Raw genomic sequence first — 20,318 nt, forward strand, 5'->3', positions numbered from 1 at the left:
GACATTTCCTGTTTTTTAACTTGTCTTTACCTGCAGCCTGAGGTCATTCAGAAACAGTGTAATTTCTTTCAGAATCTGTGTTCACATGCATGGCATTTCCTTCCATCTGGCCTTCAGAAAGCCTTAGCAACACAAGTGTACTTGAATTGGTGCTTGATAAGGAATCCAAAGACCTAGGTTCAAATTCTAGCTCTGTTATTCTCTTAACTGTGTGCCCTTGGACGAATCACTTCACTTATAAAATGAGGGGTTTGGACCAGATGGACCCTGAAGTCTTTCAAGGATTTGTCTCGGTCCTTGGAGGAGCTCGGAGCTGAAGTACCCCTCCATTGGGCATGAACCCTAAAGCAGAGCAAGAAACAAGGATAGGAGGAAAGTATAGAACACAGGAATCTGTGAGATCAGGGAGGTCTGTTCCAGTGCAGAATGTTAATAGAATAACTACTAGCCAATCATTCAAAGAAAAAGACACAGCCCTGTTCTCCCACTGGCTGGACCCAGCATCACTGTTCCATGGCCTACTATCCATGCTTCCTAACCTAGAAGAATATCACCTCCTCTGTTTTTTCCCAATCAGCCAACCAAGGGACAAAGCATCCAGGGTAGAAGCGGTGACAGAGGGAGAAAGGCAAACGTCAATCTGACTTTCAGAAGTCAGACAGCTCCCATCTCCATGCTCTAGTGACAAATTCCAGGGGAAGGGCCCACAGCAAACCTAAGTGCCCTTTGGAAAGCCCCATGGATCGATCTGCTCAAGCAGAAAATGGGAAGGCCTGGTGATATTTGGCTTGTGCCTCTACACGGGCCACCTCGTGTTTAATATTTTGTGAAATTGCCTCCATCCATTTTGCCGGTGACAGCCACATTAACCCAACCCAAATCATCGCTGAGCATATTAAAGTTCAGCGGGTGTAATAACGCGGCCTCCCCAGATAGGCAGGAACAAATGTAAATTAAACAAGAAACATAACTAGGGCTTTGCAGCTCATTTTGTGATTTAATTGAGCAATGTATCTGGTTGTTAATGGCATTATTGGACACATTAGATTGATATGTTGCAAAGGAAGGATGTTTAAGTAGAGAACTAATTCCTGCTGTGATTATCCTTATGTTCCAGAGGCCCCGTTATTAGCATGCTTTGTGTAAAATTCATTAGCAGGAGCTGCTTGATCTCTAAATAAATAAGTTGTTTAAATTGTTAGCAGGAAAAAGGCTAATTATGCAAATGGATTAGGTCGTCAATATTTCATTTCCAGATGCTTTTCTTTATGCTATATGGCGCTTCATCATCCCTATAAATATAGCAAGAGGTAAAGTGCCCTACAGAGGAGGCAAGAGTCTCCGAGATCACTGGCCCCTGCTGCTGGTGAGAAAGGGGTATGGCAATAGTGCGGTGTGATGGAGAGTACTGGACTTGGAAGTCAGAGAGGATTGGCTTCAAATCCTACCTTCCAAAATGTATGAGCTATGTGACCATGGGCAAACTGACAGACCTCTCTGAGTTTGTTTTCTTCTCTGTACAATGGGGAAAAGAGTGCCTGCCTCACAGACTTGTCAAGAGGATCACATGAACTCAACTTTGTCCAGTGCCTTGCAAGTGTTAGAACTCCATAGAGATGTCAGCTGCCATTGTTATGATTAATGGAGGAGATCAGAGGCAGAGGCAGGCTCTTCTCCAATGTATGAGTCCCATGAGGACAAGGCCAAGAGGGGAGACACCAGCACCACAACCAAATGATCCATTCGGAGAGCCATGCTGGGGGGTGACAGGTCTCTCTCCATTACTCGAATATGCATTGAATTTGGTTGGAAGGGTTGAAACATGGCCTGCCATACAGAAATGGGGAGGGGGGTGAAATTCCAGGGTGATTAGGATTTGACTTGATATAACCCCTCTGCCATGCTGAGTCCTTGCCAGCCTGGCGTGTCTCCTCCTTTTCTGTATGCAAGACCACGCTTTCTGTAAGTTCTGGATAATTAAGAGAGAGGTATACATGGAGTCACCTGGGTTTCCATGCAGCCTCAGATACGAGCTGTCCCAACCCTGGATAAGCCATTTAATTTCTCTAGGCCTCACTTTCCTCATCTGTAAAATGAAGGGGGTTGGACTTGGTCTTTGATATCACTTCTGGGTCTGAATCTGGGGTCTCCCAACTCCTGCCAAGGCTTGGGGAGGCCTCAGCTGCTCTGCATGTCACCCTGTAGATGCCAAGAGGCGTGCCCCATTGGGACCTTCGGATTCCAGTGCTCCCAGCGCTGTGACTGTCACAACGGGGCCCAGTGCTCACCAGCCTCAGGTGCCTGCGCATGTGACCCAGGCTACAAAGGCCCCCGATGCCAGGAGCGTCTGTGTCCAGAGGGGCTGCATGGCCCACAGTGTGCCAAGCCTTGTCCCTGCAATGCCACCAACACGCTCAGGTAAGTGTTCCCAAAGACTGATGATACAAGGGGTATCAGGGCAAGGAAGTGGGATGGTGAGAGTCCTAAGAGTGTCAGGTTTGAAGAAGGGGGCTAGACACACCCCCAGGACACCAGGCCCCTGGGCTGCTGCTGCCCCTTCTCCAGTTGGAAAGGACTAAAGTAGGAGGAATCTGGATCTAGACAATGTGAACAAAAAAAAAGACAAATTGGAAATATCTCTGATCTTTCAGGCAAAAGACCTAGGCTGGAGCCCCAGCTCTGACACTTATTAACATCATGACTTTGGGCGATGTATTTTCCTCTCTGAACTTCCATTTTCTCATCTAAATAATGAAAAAGGTAGAAGAGATCATGTTCAAATTTTCTTCTATTTCTAACATTATGTTAAAGTTACCTCTCAGGAGAGCATGGAGAACTCCCCACCCCTACCCTTAATAGAATGCTGATGAAAGTCATGGAATTTCCTTCTGTTACATCTCTTTAAAAGTAGGAATGGTGCCCCTCTTCCCTCTTCCACCCCCATGTAGCCTGACAGAGATGTGAGCTGTCCTGTCTAGAGGCAATAGAACATGTTATGAGCGCAGCAGAAAATTCACTGACCCTGAAGTCAGAGGCCCCTGATTGTAACTGCTCATGTGATCTTGGACAAGTCACTTAATTTCCCATGTCCTCTGCTTCCTCATCTGCAAAATGAAGGGGTTGGACTAGATGGCCTCTGAAGTCTCCTCCGGCTTTACACCCGTGACCATGTACATGCTGATGGATTCAGGAAAATGCTATCAGATGAATCTGTGGCCCTAGAAAACAGGACAGATAGGGGCTGATGGTTTGTAAAATTTGAGTGGTCTTATAAGGTGTAAGTACAGCTAGGTGGTGCAGTGGATTAGTGTGGATTAGCCCCTGAGTCAGGAGGACCCAAGTTCAAATCCAGACTCAGTCACTTACTAGCTTTCTGACTCCAGTCACTGACTGTCACTGACCCCTGTTTGCTTCAGTTTCCTCATCTGTAAAATGAGCTGGAGAAGTAAATGACAAAGCACTCCAGTTTCTTTGCCAAGAAAACCCTAAATGGGGTCAGATGTGACTAATCAACTCAGCAACAACAATAATTAGCCATAAAGTTGGATCGTGCTCTCACTCCCATTGCCCTGCTTTCATTGGTGGTTTGGTGGGTGATCTGCCCCCATAAGTCCTGGATATAGAGGTTCTTCATCTTTTACTATTATAAAATGGCAGAATTTTACTGATCATCTGATTATCTCATCTCTGCTTAAACATTTCCAGTGATGGGGAGTTCTCTACCTCACAATATAGTACATTAACTCCATTGCTGGTCAAGTCTGAGTGTTAAAATGGCCTGCTTTGTTTTGAGTCAAAATCTAGCTCCTTGAAACTTTTATCCATTGATCTTATTAGTTCTGCCCCCTGGTAAGGACCATGTCTTAATGACTGTAGTATCATCTCTTGTGGTTAGTACAATACACTATGTATAGTAGGCACCCAATATATAGAGTCAGATGAATGAATGAACCCCGAAGAATTCTACCCCCTCTTCTGTATGACAACTCTTCTTTTATGAAGGGACAGCTCTCATGTCTCTTCTAAGCCTGCCCCCTTTAGGCTCAAATGTCCCTATTTTCTTCACCTATTCCTCAGAATTGCCTCTCTAAGCCTTCACTTGTCTCTAGACACACTTCAGTCTGGCAGTTTCCCTCTTAAAATGTGCTCATAACTGGACACATTCGTCCTGATGTGGCCTGCTCAATAGTTTCCCGTGCTCTGCACTCGGTGCTTGAGTCAGGTTCATGCTATTTGGGGCAGTCACATCAGGTTTTGGGTCTGTTGAGTCCACAGTCTCACCGTTTTAGAAAGCTTCATTTCTGGGGTCTGCTAATGCTGCCAGGGTCTCCCAGAAAATGAGTCAGAGAATATTCCCACACATATACCTGCACCTCCAACTTGAGCAGAGCCTGGCCTCTATCCCTAAGTAGTCCATAGCTTGTGTAAATAAGAGGGTTGGAGGAGAGCAGAACAGAAATATGAGTGACAGATGAAGGATCATCCGAGACTGAGGGACAGGAAGTAAAGTACTCCCTATAATCAGCCAATCAGTAAGCATAAGAGGGCAGCTAGGTGGCTCCGTGGATAGAGTGCTGGACCTGGAGTCAGAAAGTCCAGAGTTCAAATGCAGCCTCAGACACTTATTAGCTGTGTGATCCTGGGCAAGTCACTATGTAATTCCCTCTCCAGTGTCCATGATGTCCTGTCCACCCCTCTCAGATGGGTTTTCTATAGGGAGGATTAGGAAACAAGCAACAAGGAGTTCCCATTGTCTCACCTCCAAGAGCTTTGCAAGTGGACTCCCTTCCCTCAGACTCAGGGGTTATGGAGGCTGCCTCTTGGTCATCTTTCCTTCCATACGTCTCCCTACTTCTTTCATTTATTCATTCCACAAAAAGGCATCAAGCCCCTGCAGTTTATAGAATCTCTCTCTCTCTCTCTCTCTCTCTCTCTCTCTCTCTCTCCCTCCCTCTCTTTCTCCCTTTCCCCCTCCCTCCCTTTGTCCCTCCCTCTCTCTCCTTCCTCTCCTTCTCCCTCCCTCTTTCTTTCCCCTGTCCATTGAGAAACATATTTCTTAATCACTGTCTTCTCAAGGCTGTGGCAAGAAAGAAGTGACAGGAGAAAAGACAAGAATGGCTGAGGGCCCACCTCTTTTCTTCCTCATCCCTATTTCTCACCACCACTACCATCCTCTTCTCCCCTCTTCCGGACCTCCCAGTCTTCATTAGATACATCCAGCTGCTGTCAGTCCTGAGACAGGTAGAATAGGAATGGCAGGCTCGGGAGCTGTCCACACTCCAGGGGTTTTGTCTTTGCTGATGATTTGTGAAGGCAGTGGAGATACTAGATGCCCTCCTTGGCCCCCCAAGTAGCTCTCCCCTCCTTCCCCTACCTCTTTAATTGGCTTTCTTTGATTTTTATTACTTGATTGCCCTCAAATCAACATAAAGTCATTGGTGACCTTCAAGGGGCTTTGCAAGTAATGGCTACTCAGTCAATATTTGTTGATTTGATTTGATTTTTACTAATGTTTCTCCCAAGTCATCTGAGAGACCAAGGAGTCTCTGATTGCAGGAAATGAGTAGGATTGGGGGCAACTGAGGTAAAGGTCACAGAGTGACCATGAACTTGGATGGGAAAAATTTGTCTTTACTTCAATGTAATTGGTTTTTCTGGTCATTATATTTTTTTAAATTTTATGTGTTTAAAACACTATTCTCAATTATCTAATTAAGAGCTTCACTTTTCCACTTTATATGATTACTTGGAAACACTCAGAGGACTCCCTGTATATCCCTAAAATTTTTGTGCATTCTTGCAAAATAATTTTTATAATAAACATAAAAAAATCTCAACTAATTTTAACCCAATAAATAAACAACATGGAGAATAACATCTCAAAACTTTAAATTCCAAATTAAAAGAAAAAAACATTCTGAGAAAGGATTCATAAGCTTCTCCAAATTGCCAAAATGATCCATGACCCACGTAAAAAATTTAAGAACCCCTTTCTAGTGAGGAGACCAGGCAATGAGTGCTACAGGTCAGAGAAAAGATCAGTGCAGATTGGAGTGATCAAGAAAGACTTCATGGAGGAGAAGGCTTTGGATCTAGACCTTGAAGAGGAGGGGTAGGATTCCAACAAGCAGAGAGAACAGGGGAATGTTATTCTGGGCTTATGCTTCCTGGTGTGATTGGTGTATGTAAGGGGTGTCTGGTATGTAAGGGGTGTCTGGGTATGTAAGGGTGTCTGGTGTCTTCCTGGAGAAAAGGACACAATTAGCACCACCACCATCACTCTTTAAGGGTGTGTTGGGGCAGAGTTGTGCCTCATTCAGGGACAACACAAAAAATTGTTCCCATTGACATAGAACATGCTCTCTCTACTGTAAATATCCCAGCCAAGCCCCCAAATTAAATAGCTATTGTTATCCCATTGATTCTTGCACAACCTTTCCCTGCATAATTTATCATTTCTATAAAGGATTCCTCTGTGCATTATTTAGCTGGATGGACTCCTTCCTCCCTCACCCACCACACCCCCTGGCTAATCTCAGCTCATCTAATATTGATGATTATTTATTTGACTCAATGTCTTGAACACATGCTGAGTTTCAGGACCAAGTGGCATATTAGCAACTTTTTCTGAAAGGGCAGGAAGCCCCTGGAGATTCTGAAGGAACACGTAGCCTGGGTATCTGCCAATGTCTATACTAACAACTCCTCCAAACCTGTACTTCACAAGAGAACATTCCTTATTCTGAGTTTATTGTGTCTACTCTATGCTTCCTGGCAGGTGTGCCCCCTAATAGGACATTGTCTTTCCTATTTTCAAAGATTTTTCTCCCTCCCTTGGTTACCTATTTCCAAGTTTTGATCTCCCCGCCCCGCAACAGTCAGAAAGTTCTCTATAACTTGCTGAAACTGATTCTCATTTCCCGTTTTGCTGTATCTTCACTGGAGCCAGAGAATAGCTCAGAACCTCTCTGTGTGAGGATGGACTTTTATGGGCATGAGTCAACTCTCCCCTCCACCTTGGGAGTCTACCCCTCTGCAGAGCCTTTTCCTTCAATTAAAGAGGAGGGGGTGGGGAAGGAAAGAGATGTCAACAGCTGTCAGTCTGAACATACTGGGGAACCTCTGAAGGTCCTCATTAACCCAAGGATTGTTCCTTCTTTGGTCAGCATACCTAAGTAGAAAGACCTTGACTAAATGGTATCTTTTTTCTATAGTTACGAAAAACGCCCTCTCCAAGTCTTTCCCTTCTCTGTGCCTCACTGTTTCTACCTTTACATTGAATTGGTCATATCATTTCTCTTAGGCACAGTAGGAAGAAAGGGCTACTGAGCTCTTGAGAAATGGGGGAATTGCTGCTTAACTCAAGTGATGAAGGCAGCTTTGAAGAGAACCTGAATCTCCAGGTCCATCGTGGGTCCTGGGTCCCTAGAGCTAAAGGATGAGCTAAAAAGAAACTTAGGATATTTATTGTGGTGAGGTCTAATACAGAAGAGGGATTCGACTCATGCTCCTTGGCCCCAGATGGCAAAAATAAGTGGACAGTATAGAGAGGCAGATTTGGGCTTAATACAAGGAAAGATTTCCAAACGGAGCCATTCAAAAGGGGGAATGGACTGACTCTAGAGAGTGGGTTCCCCTTTCTTCAGAGGGCTTCAGATGGGGACATTATTTGGCAAGATATCAGAGATAGTGTAGGAAGTATATTCTGTTCTCATGAATTTGAGATTAAATAGTCACTGAGATCTGTTTCAACCCTGAGATTCTGTTATTACCGAGGAAGGGGCCTCCCCACACAGAATTCTGGCGCCACTTAGCTCTCTGGGAGAACTTGGCTTGTGATCACCCATCTCAGGAAGAGAGAGATCACCAGCAAAATTCCAGATTATTTCATGCCCTTTGTAAACTTACTATTCTTCATGCAAAAGAACCATCCTCCTTAATAAAGGAAAACAACCTTGAGAGAGAGAGACCTGTCTTCTGAATGTGCCCCTTGCAATTGAATTGTCATGGAAGGAATCCAGCAGCCCAGATCGTATATTACCTTTGAAAGATTGGATTAAGCCAACAGATGCAGCACTGATAAAAATCTCATGGCATGTGCAATCGAGGAGAGACTGCACAAAACCCTACCCTTAAAATATTCCTGTAATGTTTAACTTTCAGTTCCTATTAGTCTGTGATTAATCGATGTCTAGGGGAAATGGAAAAAACAGGAGGCAAAAAAAGGAACCCAACTTAATATCAGTGATTGTAAGCTTTGCCTGAGATTCCTCGGAAGAGACCTGGGCCTATGACCCAAGGGAATCTCAAGCTGTCTGCCAGTCAGGGAACTGGGATTTATCTTTACTCAAGATCTCTAGTCACCTTTTGATGAGGGCATCCAGCTTTGATTGGCCATGATAAGACCTGAAGGGACTTGCCTGAATAGCAGGGCTGGATGATCCTAGAGCTAGGTTCTCAGATATAGCTTGATCCCTCCTCACCATCCCTATTCCTTCTCTCTACCTTTCCCTCCCCCCCCTTCCTCCTTCTTCTTTTCCCTCTCCCTCTCCCCCTCCCTCTCTTCATTCCAAAGCCATACTCCAAGCAGGAACATACATAACCAGCTTCACACTTATATGAATCTCTCCTGTTCTTTTCAAAGACCCACCACCTCTCACATTTTTACCTTATTATCTGGATCCTTCATGGTTCCGTTAGCTCATTTCATCTTTTGTCTTACTTTAGAAGAAATGGAGACAGTAAGATCAATGGTAACAGACTCAAATAGAAACCAAAGCCACTAAACTGTACATAAGGATCCCTGTAGGCCACACACTGACTTGGAAAACTTTAATATCATCTATGTTGCATTGTATTTTTATTTATTTTGTTAAATATTTCTCAATGATATTTTAACCTGTTCCAGAGGACTCAGGAGTGCTACAACTGCCATGCTCCCAACAGGCCCTGTGTTTGACACCTCTGCAGTAGATCAGAATACACTAACACTCATTCTTCCCACTAGAGAATATTTTTATCCATGATTCTATCTTTGAGGACTATCCAGGGAGATAGAGACCCTGTCTAAGCCCCTAAAATTCATTTCCCTTCTCAATACTCTTTCCCACCAATTGTAAGTCAAGGCATCTCACCTGGAGGTGGGTAGTCCAATAGTCACACATCTTGAAGGGGTGGAACAGAAGCTCCAAGCCTCTGCTTTTGGTTTCCCTGATCAGGTGGAGGCATTGTACTGTAGTGGAAAAAATACTGGCTCTAGGAGACCTCAGGCAGGATGCACTTTCAGGAAACATGGACTGAGTGCCTACTCTGCACAAGGTGCAGTGCGAGATATTGGGAGACCATAGTTTCTGCCTTCAGTCTAATCAAGGCTATAAGACACGTGCACAAATAAAAAAGATAAGACCTAAGTGCCACAGGAAAGATATAAATGGTTATGGTGTTTGCTGTGCTTGACTATTGTTTATGTGATAGAAGAATCCTGTCTTTCTCTTTTCTTTTTTCCCCCACAGTAGATGGGGGGTGGGGGGGTGGGGGGAGAAGGGTGAAAAAAATAAGTGCTTAATAATTGAAAAGAAATTTTTGGGCTTTTTTTTTTAAGGCTATGGGAGTCCTGAGGGAGGGTGAAATAAATTCCATCTGGAGTGAGGAAGGATGAGGAGGAATCAAGGAAAGCTCAGTAAAGGAGGTGGAATTTGAGTTGGATCTTAAAGTAAGGGTAGAATTTTGAAAGCTGGAGATCTAGGAGGAGGGCATTCCCAGCAGAAGGAAAGGCATGGGCAAAGGCCCAGAGATAAGAAGTATCAGAGGTATTCAAGAAATGGCAAAGAGTACAGTAAAACTAGAAAACAAAATACATGACATGCTGGTGGGAGCGAAGACTGGAAGGGTATGTTCTGCCTCACTCTAGGCAAAGTCCAGCATTGACAGGAGTCTGTCATCACATAACTGGCCATCAGACTATGGTCCTTCCTTCCTCTTACACTGTGAGTGGGTCTGGGTAATGGTTGTCCCTTCTTTATTCCTGACCAGCTTCTCTCTCTGTCTGTCTGTTTCTCTTTCTCTATTTCTCCTCCCTCCCTCTCTCCCCCTCTCTCCTTTCTTCTTCTCTCCCTTCCTCCACTTAGCTGCCATCCTGTGTCCGGAGCTTGCACGTGCCATGCAGGTTGGGCCAGCCCACATTGTAATGAGTCCTGTCCTGCTGGCTCCTATGGAGAGGGCTGTCGGCTAGTGTGTGCCTGTCAGAATGGAGCTGATTGTCACAGCATCACAGGGAGCTGCACCTGTGCCCCAGGCTTCATGGTAAGAGAAGAACATGACCTTTGAATCCCCATTCTGACCATTAGCATCTAAGGAAGAGAGAGAAAGGCCCCTCAAATCTCTGCTCTTCACCAGTTCAATAATGAGAGAATTGAGTGATGCACAACCTCAGGACTCAGGGTCATTGGTTGTAAAGAATACAACAAACCTCCAGAGGGGATGTCCAGGAGGTCAGCCATGGCTTTGGAGCTGCTATCAGATACAATATTTATGACAGGTGAGAACATAGGGGTGACCAAGGAATATTGTTGTGATATTTTCTATAAGCACTACCTCCTTGGGTTATCATATTTGGGAACCAAGGGGCTTGAACTGGGTGGGAGAGAAAGGGTAAACAATGGAATTAGAGGGCCCATGTGGCTAGGAGACTCACCCTGCCTTCTTGGCCAGATTTTCTTGAGTGACATGATCTTTGCCATTTCAATGCTCTCTACCTGCATTTGGAGAAGAGTGAACAGAAGGAGGCCAGCCTGGGGGCAAGATTCTTAGCAATCAGACCACCTGAATGGTATGGGCCTAGAGGAAATCCCTCTGCATGACTCTGTTTACCTACTAAGAACATTTTCATCCAGGTGATACAGGGTTGGTGAGAAAGAAGATCACCCATGAAAGGGATGTGCAGCATACTGAAGAGCCTTGAATTTGAGTCAGGAGAACTGGCAGTTCTGTCACTACCTAGCTGTGTGACCTTGGGCCAGTGATTCTACCTCTGCCCAGTTTCCTAATCTGTAAAATGAAGAATGTTGGATTACAGGATCTCTTGGGCCCATTTATTCTCTAGCCTTGTGTGGATCTTAAGGAAAAGAAGTCACTTGTTTGCGGGACAGTTACTGAAATAGGGAGACTCAAAGTGTTTTGCTTTGGTAACAATGAGGGAGTTTTACAAAATGATTTTATATATGCAAGGTCTCCAGGCATCTTTAGTACCAGCCAGTGGAGTCACTTCACTGAGGTACTGGACATCTGCCGGGGGAGCCATGGGGGAGAGGAAGGAGGGATTTGAGGAGGTAAGAAAGCAAAGTGCAGAGCCTATATGCAGTTCATCCTTTAAGAACAAAGCTGCCTGTGATTTCTGGTCGCCCGGAATGCTCCAGGGTCAGGAGAGAGACTCTAAAGAAACAGGCCCCATCAGGATCTGAATTGAAGAAAGCTATGAGCTGAGTGACTTATTTTCTGTTCATTGACTTAATGCTCCCTCCTGTCCCCTCAAACTTCAGGGAACTTCACTGTTCCATCTGAGTCATCTCGCTGTCGAAATTGCCAGAGGATCTAGGCTAAGACAGATTGCAGGCTCAGCTACCCTGATGAAACCTGGCCGGCTCCTATCCATCTCCTTCCTCCCAGCCCCATTCAGCCTTATTATACCTGAATGGTCTCGTCTGGGGTCCTCAGCTGGTGTTGTCTAACCTAACAGATCGGGGTGATTATGGGACAATGGATTGTCCTCCCCGGGTGTCTCTCAGCCTGTTGTCAGCTAGGCTCAGAAACAAGGGAGGTCTTGCAGGGAGTGGATGAAGCTGCTGCTGAACTAGTCAAGGAGTTTCCAGTATGCTCTGGCATTTGGTCAGCTCTGGTCAGGGAGGAGACCATGCAATCAGTGGAGTGGCCCCAGGTGAGACTATCACAGGTAACAAAGAAGAATAGCTTATAATCTATGGCAGTTGACAGGGTGGTCTAGTGGAAAGATCATTGGACTGGAAATCAGGACACCTGAGTTCTCATCTCGGCTCTGCCACTACTAATTGGCTCTGTGACCTTGAGACAAGTCCTCTGGGCTTATTTTTTTTTCATATGGAATAGGATAATAATGTTTGTTCTACCCCCTTCACAGGGTTCTGACCATCAACAGATAATGATTTTTCAGTTTCATAGTTGCCTTTTGCTTTTGTATCTGTCATTTTCCCTTAAATTTCATATATTCTGTTTGAGCCCTACTTTGTAACAAAGAAAGACATTTAATCAAAGCCAACTGATACAGTAACTGTTTCTGGTAGCCTATTGCACATTCTGCATCCATAGCCCCACACCTTTCTACCGAGAAGAGGGAGATGTGTCTCATTTTCAGTTGAATTAGTAATTATATTTTGTGTGTAATTGTGAGAACTTTGAAAAGTTCAGAGCACTGAGTGCACATGGTGATTAATTGGCCCATAAAAAGGGGGTAGGCACTAAGAGATAGCTCAGAAATGGCACTAAATTGACATTTTCACACACAGACACACAAAGGGTAGGGAGCAGGGTAGGACACCAACGTCAGACTCATATTCCTTATGCAGGAATCTGTTCTTGTCAAGTCTCTGCTGAAAACACTTCAATGGTTTCCTAATGAGAAAAGTTCACTCTCCTTGGTCTGACATTTGAGGCCAACCTTTCCAGTTTCATCTTAAAACTCTGCTTCAGAACTCCATGTTCCAATCACACTGGACTATTTGCTGTCCCCTGCACAAATGCTGACTATCAAAATTCTGTGCCTCTTCTCTTCCTCCTGTCTGTCCTTAACTCGAATATCACCATCTTCTGGGAGCCTTCCCTGATCCTTTCTATCAGTAAAGACCTCCCCTCTGCCCCAGTTCTCACACAACCTCCAGCAGCTCTTTTATGCACTTTTAGAAAACTGTAATGCTAATTTTATAGGCATCTTATTCCCACCTCACTAGACCATAAGTTCCTTGAGGATAAACTTCCTATCTCCCCCAGTACTTAGCTCAGTGCTCTGAATGTATTAGGTGCTTAAAAAGCATCTGTGAAATAATCGCCTGTGAGACGTCTAGTCTGGGAGATAGAGTGGAGAGGAGCCCTGGACTCCAGAGAAGGGGGAGCCGAGTTCCAGACACAACTCCACCGCTGACTTGTTGTCTGACCTCAAGCAAGTCTCTGCCTCTCTTTTGGCCTCAGTTTGCTTATTTGAAATATGAGCAGAAAATGGAAACGTGTTGTCCTGATTCCCAGGAGCATTGTAAGGATAAGATAAAAGGCTAGAAATGTGAACTAATTACTTCCTTGTTGACAGCTGGGTGGTAAAGTGGGAAAACACAGGGCTTGGAGTAAAAAAGATGTGAATTCAGATGTTGCCTAAAGTCACACAGCTAAGTAAGTGATTGAGGCAACATCTGCCTCAGTTTCCTCATTTGTAAAATGAGAAAGGTTAGACTCAATGGGCCTCTAAAACACCTAGAGGCAGCTAGGTAGTGCAGTGGATAGTGTGTTAGACCTAGAGTCTGGGAGACTTGAGTTCAAATCAAGCCTCAAACACTTACTGTGACCCTGGGCAAGTTGCATAACCTAAATTAAGTACTTTGGTTCCTTTAACTTTAAAATAGGGATGATAATAATAATAATAATAATAATACTTAGCTCTCAGGGTTTCTTCAAAGATCAAATGAGATAATATTTATAAAGTGCTTAGCACAGTACCTGGCTGTATAGGAGATGCTTAATAAATAATTCTTTCCTTCTTCTTCCCTCCCTCCATTCCTGCCTCTTTCCTTTCTCCCTCTCTCCTTCCTTCCTCTCTCCCTTTCTTCCTTCTTTCTTCCCTTCCTCTTTCCCTCCCTCCCTTCCTTCCTTGCAGCAATAAATCTACATTCCTGTAATCAATTGACAAGCAAGCCCAGGGTGCTGAAAAAAAGCAGCTTCCCTGTTTCACAATGCCCAGGGGTCAGGGTAGAGCCAGAGTGAACAGTAATGTATTGACTATGCAGTTTCTGTTTCCTAGGAGAAAATACAAGATGGGAGACCAGGGAAAAGAACAAGTTTGTGTGTCTTTTATTGGGACAGGGAGTGTGTAAAGTGCAGTGGGCTGGCCTTGGTCAGGGGCCCTGGATTCAAGTTCTGGCTGTGCTCCAGTCTCATTGTGTGACTTTGGGCAAATCACAACTTCTCCAGGCCTCATTTTTCTCATCTTTAAAATAGAGGTTGTAGGGTGGCACAGTGAATAGAGTACCGGCCCTGGAGTGAGGAGGACCTGAGTTCAAATCCAGCCTCAGACACATAACACACAAAAAACTAACCATGTGACCTTGGGCAAGTCACTCAACCCCAGTTCCCTCAAAAAGCAAATAAATAAAGTGGAGGTTGTAGTTCTTCCTCATCTGCTGCAGAAGGCTATGAGAGATCCCATGAGATGGGAAGCCTGAATAATAAATAATAATAACTAACATTGATATAGCACTTACTCTGTGCCGGGCTTGCTGGGCTAAGTGCTTTACAGTTATCTTACTTGAGCCTCCCAACAGCCCTGAGAAGTAAGCGCTATTAGTCCCATTTTACAGATGAAGAAATCTAAGGAAATGAAGGTTAAGTAACTTGTCCTGGCTCACACAGCTGGGAAGTATCTGAGGTTAGATTTGAACTCAGGTCTTCTCACTCCAGGCCCAGAGTTCTGTGCACTATGGATCCACCTAGCTGCCTCTCATTGCATGTGTTTCAAGAATTTAAATGCTCTACAGATATGAAAGACTGTTGTTATTAAAGGGCTACAGCTAAAGATAGGAATTTTAAACTTCTAGAGAAGGGGACTCTGTGTACTTAACATTTTGTACATCACTTATCACAGCATTACAATCACTGAAGTATTTAAGGAAAATCAAACAGTTTTGCCTGGCATTCAAGGCTTTCTACAATATGATGGCATTCTACCATTCTAGCCTTATTTCTTATTGTCAGAACAACTAAAAATTCACAGTGAACTGGGTCTGAAGGTGAATAACAAGGATACCAGAAAGGGCTTTTAAAAATCGTGCTGGGGAAAAAGAGAATCAAAGAAAAGTGACAGTATTGTTCAGAGTCCTTTCCGTTGTGTCTAACTCTCTGTGACCCCTTTTGGCATTGACATAGATACTGGAATCGTTTGCCATTTCCTTCTCCAGCTCATTTTATAATTGAGGAAACTGAGACAAACACAGTTAAGTGACTTGCCTAAGGTCATACAGCTAGTAAACGTCTGGGGCCAGATTTGAACTAATGAAGATGAGTCTTCCTGATTCCAAGCCCAGTGCTCTCTCTTCTGTGCCACCTAGCTGACAGTACACAGGCAAATAATAAGGGATAACAGAAAAACAAAACTATTCAAATCTTATTTCAGCACTGTCTGCTCTGCAAACAAAAATAATCTTGTGACTGAAAAGGACAGCAAAAATTGCAAGGGCAGCAAGGTGATGCAGTGGATATTGGCTAGTCCTGGAATCATGAAAACCTGAATTAAAATTGGCCTCAGACACTTCCTAGCTGTGTGTTCCTGGGCAAGTCACTTAATCCTGTTTGCCTCAGTTTCCTCATCTGTCAAATGAGCTGGAGAAGGAAATGGCAAACCACTCCAGAATCTTTGCCAAGAAAATCCCGAATGGGATCGCAAAGAGTCCAACATGACTGAGAACGACCAAACAACAACCACCTAGCTGCCCTTGACAGGCTCAAGGCACCCGACCAAAATGAACTGAATTCTCACACACTGAAAGGGTTCAACTGCTGTCAGTGATCTTTGAAAGACAGTGAAGAAAGGGAAGTTTATGTCAGGAATAAAGAATGGCAAATACAAAGTGGACCAGAAGAATCTTCAGACTATAGGTCAGTGAGCTTGGCTTAGATTCCCGACAAAAATTTTAGGAGTTATTATTCACACATTGTAAATATGTTGAAAAGGAAGCTGTGATGATTACCCAAGAGGAAGCATGACTTTTTCAAGAATAGGCCAACTCAGATTTTCTTCATGTCCTTTTTTGATAGTATTACCAGACTAATGAATCACAGAAATGCCATACATTCAGTTTATGCAGATTTAAGCAAAGTATTTTCTATAGTCTGCCCTGCCATTCTTGTGAACAAGAGGGTCTAAAGCAGTGGTGTCAAACTCAAATAGAAATGAGGCTAATTCATATTATCTACTAAATAATATATACTGTAGTCATACCAATTCATGCATAAGGTTCCCTGTAGGCTTATTGATTACAGTATTGATTTAATTTTTAAAAGTAACACTATCTTTTATTATATATTTTTTTATTTTGTTAAATGTTTTCCTGTTACATTTTAATCTGCTTTGGAATTACTAAAGAGTGTTATGGGCTACATGTGACCCATGGGTCACTTATTTGACACCTCTGGTCTACAGGACATAACAGTTAGGTGGATTCAAGTTTGTTAAATGACTGGACCCAAAAAGTAATCATTACTCATTCATTGTCCACTTGGAAGGAAATATCTAGTTCAGTGCTTCAGGGATCTGGTCTTGGCCCTTAGCTGGTCTATATTTTTTATCAGTGACCTAGATAAATGCATAAATGGCATACTGATTAAATTTACCAATGACATAAAGCTAAGGATATCTAATATGTTGGATGATAAAGTTAGAATCCAAAAATATCTTGACATGTGAGATTATTGTTGTTGTTGAGTCATTTTTCAGTCATGTGTGACTTCTCATGACCTCATTGGGGTTTTCTAGCAAAGTACTGGAGTGGTTTGCCATTTCCTGCTCAACTCATTTTACAAATGAGGAAACTGAGGCAAATGGTTAAGTGACTTGTCCAAGGTCACACAGCTAATAAATGTCTGAGATTTGAACTGTCTTCCTGACTCCAGGCTCAATGCTATATCTACTGTATCAACTAGCTGCCCTGAGATTACTATATTAAACCTAACACAATGAAACTTATTTTAGATAAATGTACCATGTACACCTTAATTTTTTTCTTTTTTTTTTGAAGGGGGGAAGGTAGGGCAGTTGGGGTTAAGTCACTTGCCCAAGATCACAGGGCTAGTTTTTGTGTTAAGTGTCTGAGTCTGGATTTGAACTCAGGTCCTCCTGAATACAAGGCCAGAGCTCTATTCACTGTGCCATCTAGCCACCCCTCTACACCTTAATTAAAAAAAAAAACTTTACAAGTCCAAGTTGAGAGATGCATAGCTAGAAAATATTTGTGTAAAAAAAATCTGAGGGTTTTGATGAATTGAGCTCAGTACAAGTCAACAGTGAAACAAAGTGGCAGAAAAAAAAAACTCATTCAATCTTGGGCTACCTTAAAAGAAAGAGAGGATCTAGAATGTGGGAGGTGATCCTTGTTAGACCACATCCAGAGTCCTAGGTTAAATTTTGGGTGTGATAATTTAGGAAGAACATTGACAAACTGAAGAGCATCTAGAGGGTAGTGGGGAGTCTTGAGACCATACCCTAAGGAAGATCAATTGTATGCTTAGCACAGAAAGAGAAGATTTAAGGGAGGGTATGATAGTTGTCTGAAGGCATTTAAAGGATGCTCTGAGGGCACAAGAGGGACTTGTGCTGTTTGGTCCTTTGGACAAAACGATAAGCAGTGGGTGGAAGTTTGAGAGACAGAGACGGAGACAGAGACGGAGAGAGAGATGGAGACAGAGACAGAGATTTTGATATTTTGATTGGATGTAAGGAAAAATCGAATGCTTCCTGGGGAAATAGTGGATTTTCCCTCCCACTTGTTGGTATATCACAGAAAAGTTCCTTGATCCAGAGTGGTTTTTAATAGGTGAGGTACCTGTCAACTCTCAGATTCCATGATTCATACCCATACTCACCATGTGCCCGATGTTCCCCCTAAACTGGACTACATCCCCAGTTCCTGAAATCTGTCCCTTCTACCCCCGTGCTTTTGTTCATGCTGTTCCCTTTTTTTCCTTTTCCCATGAAATTCCTAAGTATGATCTAAAAGCCCAATTCAAATGTTGGTTCATTTAGGAAACCTTTTGTATTGTGTGTGATACCCCACTGCTATCCCTAAGAGGACAGGGGTTATATCTTATCTAAGCCCCCCCAGTATCCCTAGCCGTTCCCTAGGGCAGTGCTCCCCACACAATAAGTGCTCATATTCAGATTAATAAGCACTTTTGACAGATGGTGACAGAGACAAATGGGGATGGGGGAAGAGATCATAGCAGGAAAAGTCACATACACTCAGAGTAAAGAACAAGAAGGAAGCTTAGGGTGCCCTGGTGAAACTGGCTTCTTCTTCCAGATCTCCCTTTTCACCCCCCCCCCCAGACAGGTGGGGCTTCTTTAATTCAGAGCTGAGCCAATGGGCAGGATGTCAGGATTACTCATCCTCAGGAGTTGCCAACACAGAGCCTCACTTTGGGGTACAGAGAGTCCCCTGTCTTTGAGGAGAACAAAGTTCCTGCTTGCCTAGGATGGGGGATGGGAAGGGAGGAATGCAATGTTGATTCCTAAAGAGTCCATGTAGCAGAGAAATCTGGATATATGGTATTGGGCGGGGTAGGAGAGGGGAAAAAAGGGGAGGGGGATATTGGAGGAATTAAGAAACTTTGTTTTCAACCTGCCAACATTGGGGCAAGGAAATGTATACTTTTTAATTAAATATTTTATTAAAAACTTCATTTGAAGACTGATAAAACTAATTAAACTTGCTTGGTAATTAGGGAAATGGGTACATTTTGTAAATTAGAAATAGTCACCTTGCATCTCTGGACCTCAGTTTTATCATTTTAAAGATGAGGAATGTGAGTAAGAGAGTCTGTAAAATCTCTTCCAACTTTTACATTCTGTAATCCTGAGTGGTCCAAGCAGGAGTTTATAGCTGTGTAGCTTGTAAACCTTTGTGGTGGGGAAGGCCTGCCAGAGTTTTCATTCTTCTGGCATGGCTTTTTTAGACTTAGAGTTGGAAGAGAGCTTAAAAGCAATCTAATCTGATCTCACCTTTTGTTTACAGTTGAAGAAAGCAAGGTTTAGAGAAGGTTAAGTGGCTTGCCTGGGATCCCACACTGATAGACATCTGAGGCATCCTACACCCTGTCCACTATACCACACTGCCTCTTTGAGAACCTAGACATACCATGAGTAGACATTGGATTAGTACTTTCAGTGGACGATACAGCTGTACTGTGCTTTCATGTCAGAAATGTTCATGGTTTCAGCACTTTGGACAGTTCTGCTGACCCACATAGGCAATACATACTGACCTGCTGCCTCTACCTTGCTCCCCAGCACTCCAATACTGAGGCAAACTTTGTCAGGTTGACCTGTTGGAGGAGCTGAAACCTGGAGGAGGTAGGGCAAGTCAGAACAAAGACCCTGTATGTCTTAGCTAGTTCAGAGAGGCTCTTGCCCTGCTCCATCCCACTGGAGCTAAGGGGTGTGTGGGGCGAGGGGGGAAGGGGGGGCAGCGACTCCCTAGATCAGTGGGATCGAGAGAAGCTAGGCTAACTAGTCCCTTTTCTGAAAGGTGATCTTCCCAGAGAGAAGCAACTACCCATCAACAGAGCCCAGCAGGGGCTGACCCCAGGAGAAAGGAAACAGGCTATTTCCAGCCATTGGGGATAGAGTCTTTATTTTATTTTTTTTTTTTGGAGGGCTATTGGGGTTAAGTGACTTGCCCAAGGTCACATGGCTAGTTTTTTGTGTTAAGTGTTAAGAGACTGGATTTGAACTCCGGTCCTCCTGACTCCAAGGCCAGTACTCTATTCAGTGTGCCACCTAGCCACCCCTGGGGATGGAGTCTTTATGAGGAAAGAAGTCCTCTTAAATCCTCAGCTGTCCTCATTGTCAAATGAACAAGTGGCTGCTATGTGATTCAGTAACTCACAAGTCACTGTTTCCGAGTTCTTGTGGGGCAAACTGTCAAATGTTATCTGCCAACTTCATGTTTTACACTGAGAGCTTCTTTTCTTTTTTTTTTTCTTTTCTTTTTCTGGCTAGGCTCTTTTCTGACCAACCATTTTGGGAAACTAGAAGTCCTTTCTAACCCTCTGTTTCTGTGATTCTTGGACAAGAAGGGGAGGGTAAGGGCAGGAAGGGACATGGATAAAGTTAAGCTTCTTCAGCATGATCAGCCGACATCTGGATGCATGTTAGTAGGTGCAGCAACCACTAGGCAGAATGTGGACTTTCTTTAGCAGAAGTAGGGGGAGAAAACCAATGTGTCCACTCCCATTCTTCCTCCTGCTCTGGCCGACTTTCCAGTTATTTAATGAAGGCCAGGCTCCGCAGCTGATGAATTCACCCTCTCGATTCC

General features: G+C 43.8%; 1 protein-coding gene across 1 annotated transcript in view; it reads left to right on the plus strand.

Annotated features, from left to right (window-relative positions):
- Window positions 1-669: 669 nt before the first annotated feature.
- Window positions 670-20,318, plus strand: part of LOC138169113 (multiple epidermal growth factor-like domains protein 11) — a 55,908-nt gene continuing 36,259 nt past the window's right edge. Inside the window, exons 1-2 of the mRNA XM_069098264.1 lie at window positions 670-2,418; window positions 10,128-10,302. Of these exons, the coding sequence (XP_068954365.1) occupies window positions 2,192-2,418; window positions 10,128-10,302 (402 nt within the window). The 5' untranslated portion in view covers window positions 670-2,191. The remainder of the gene's footprint in view (window positions 2,419-10,127; window positions 10,303-20,318) is intronic.

Source organism: Petaurus breviceps, unplaced genomic scaffold (genome assembly GCF_028583685.1).
Source record: "Petaurus breviceps papuanus isolate PSGF00001 unplaced genomic scaffold, PetGlider_PUasm1.0 37, whole genome shotgun sequence".
In the NCBI taxonomy this organism is placed as follows: Eukaryota; Metazoa; Chordata; class Mammalia; order Diprotodontia; family Petauridae; genus Petaurus; species Petaurus breviceps.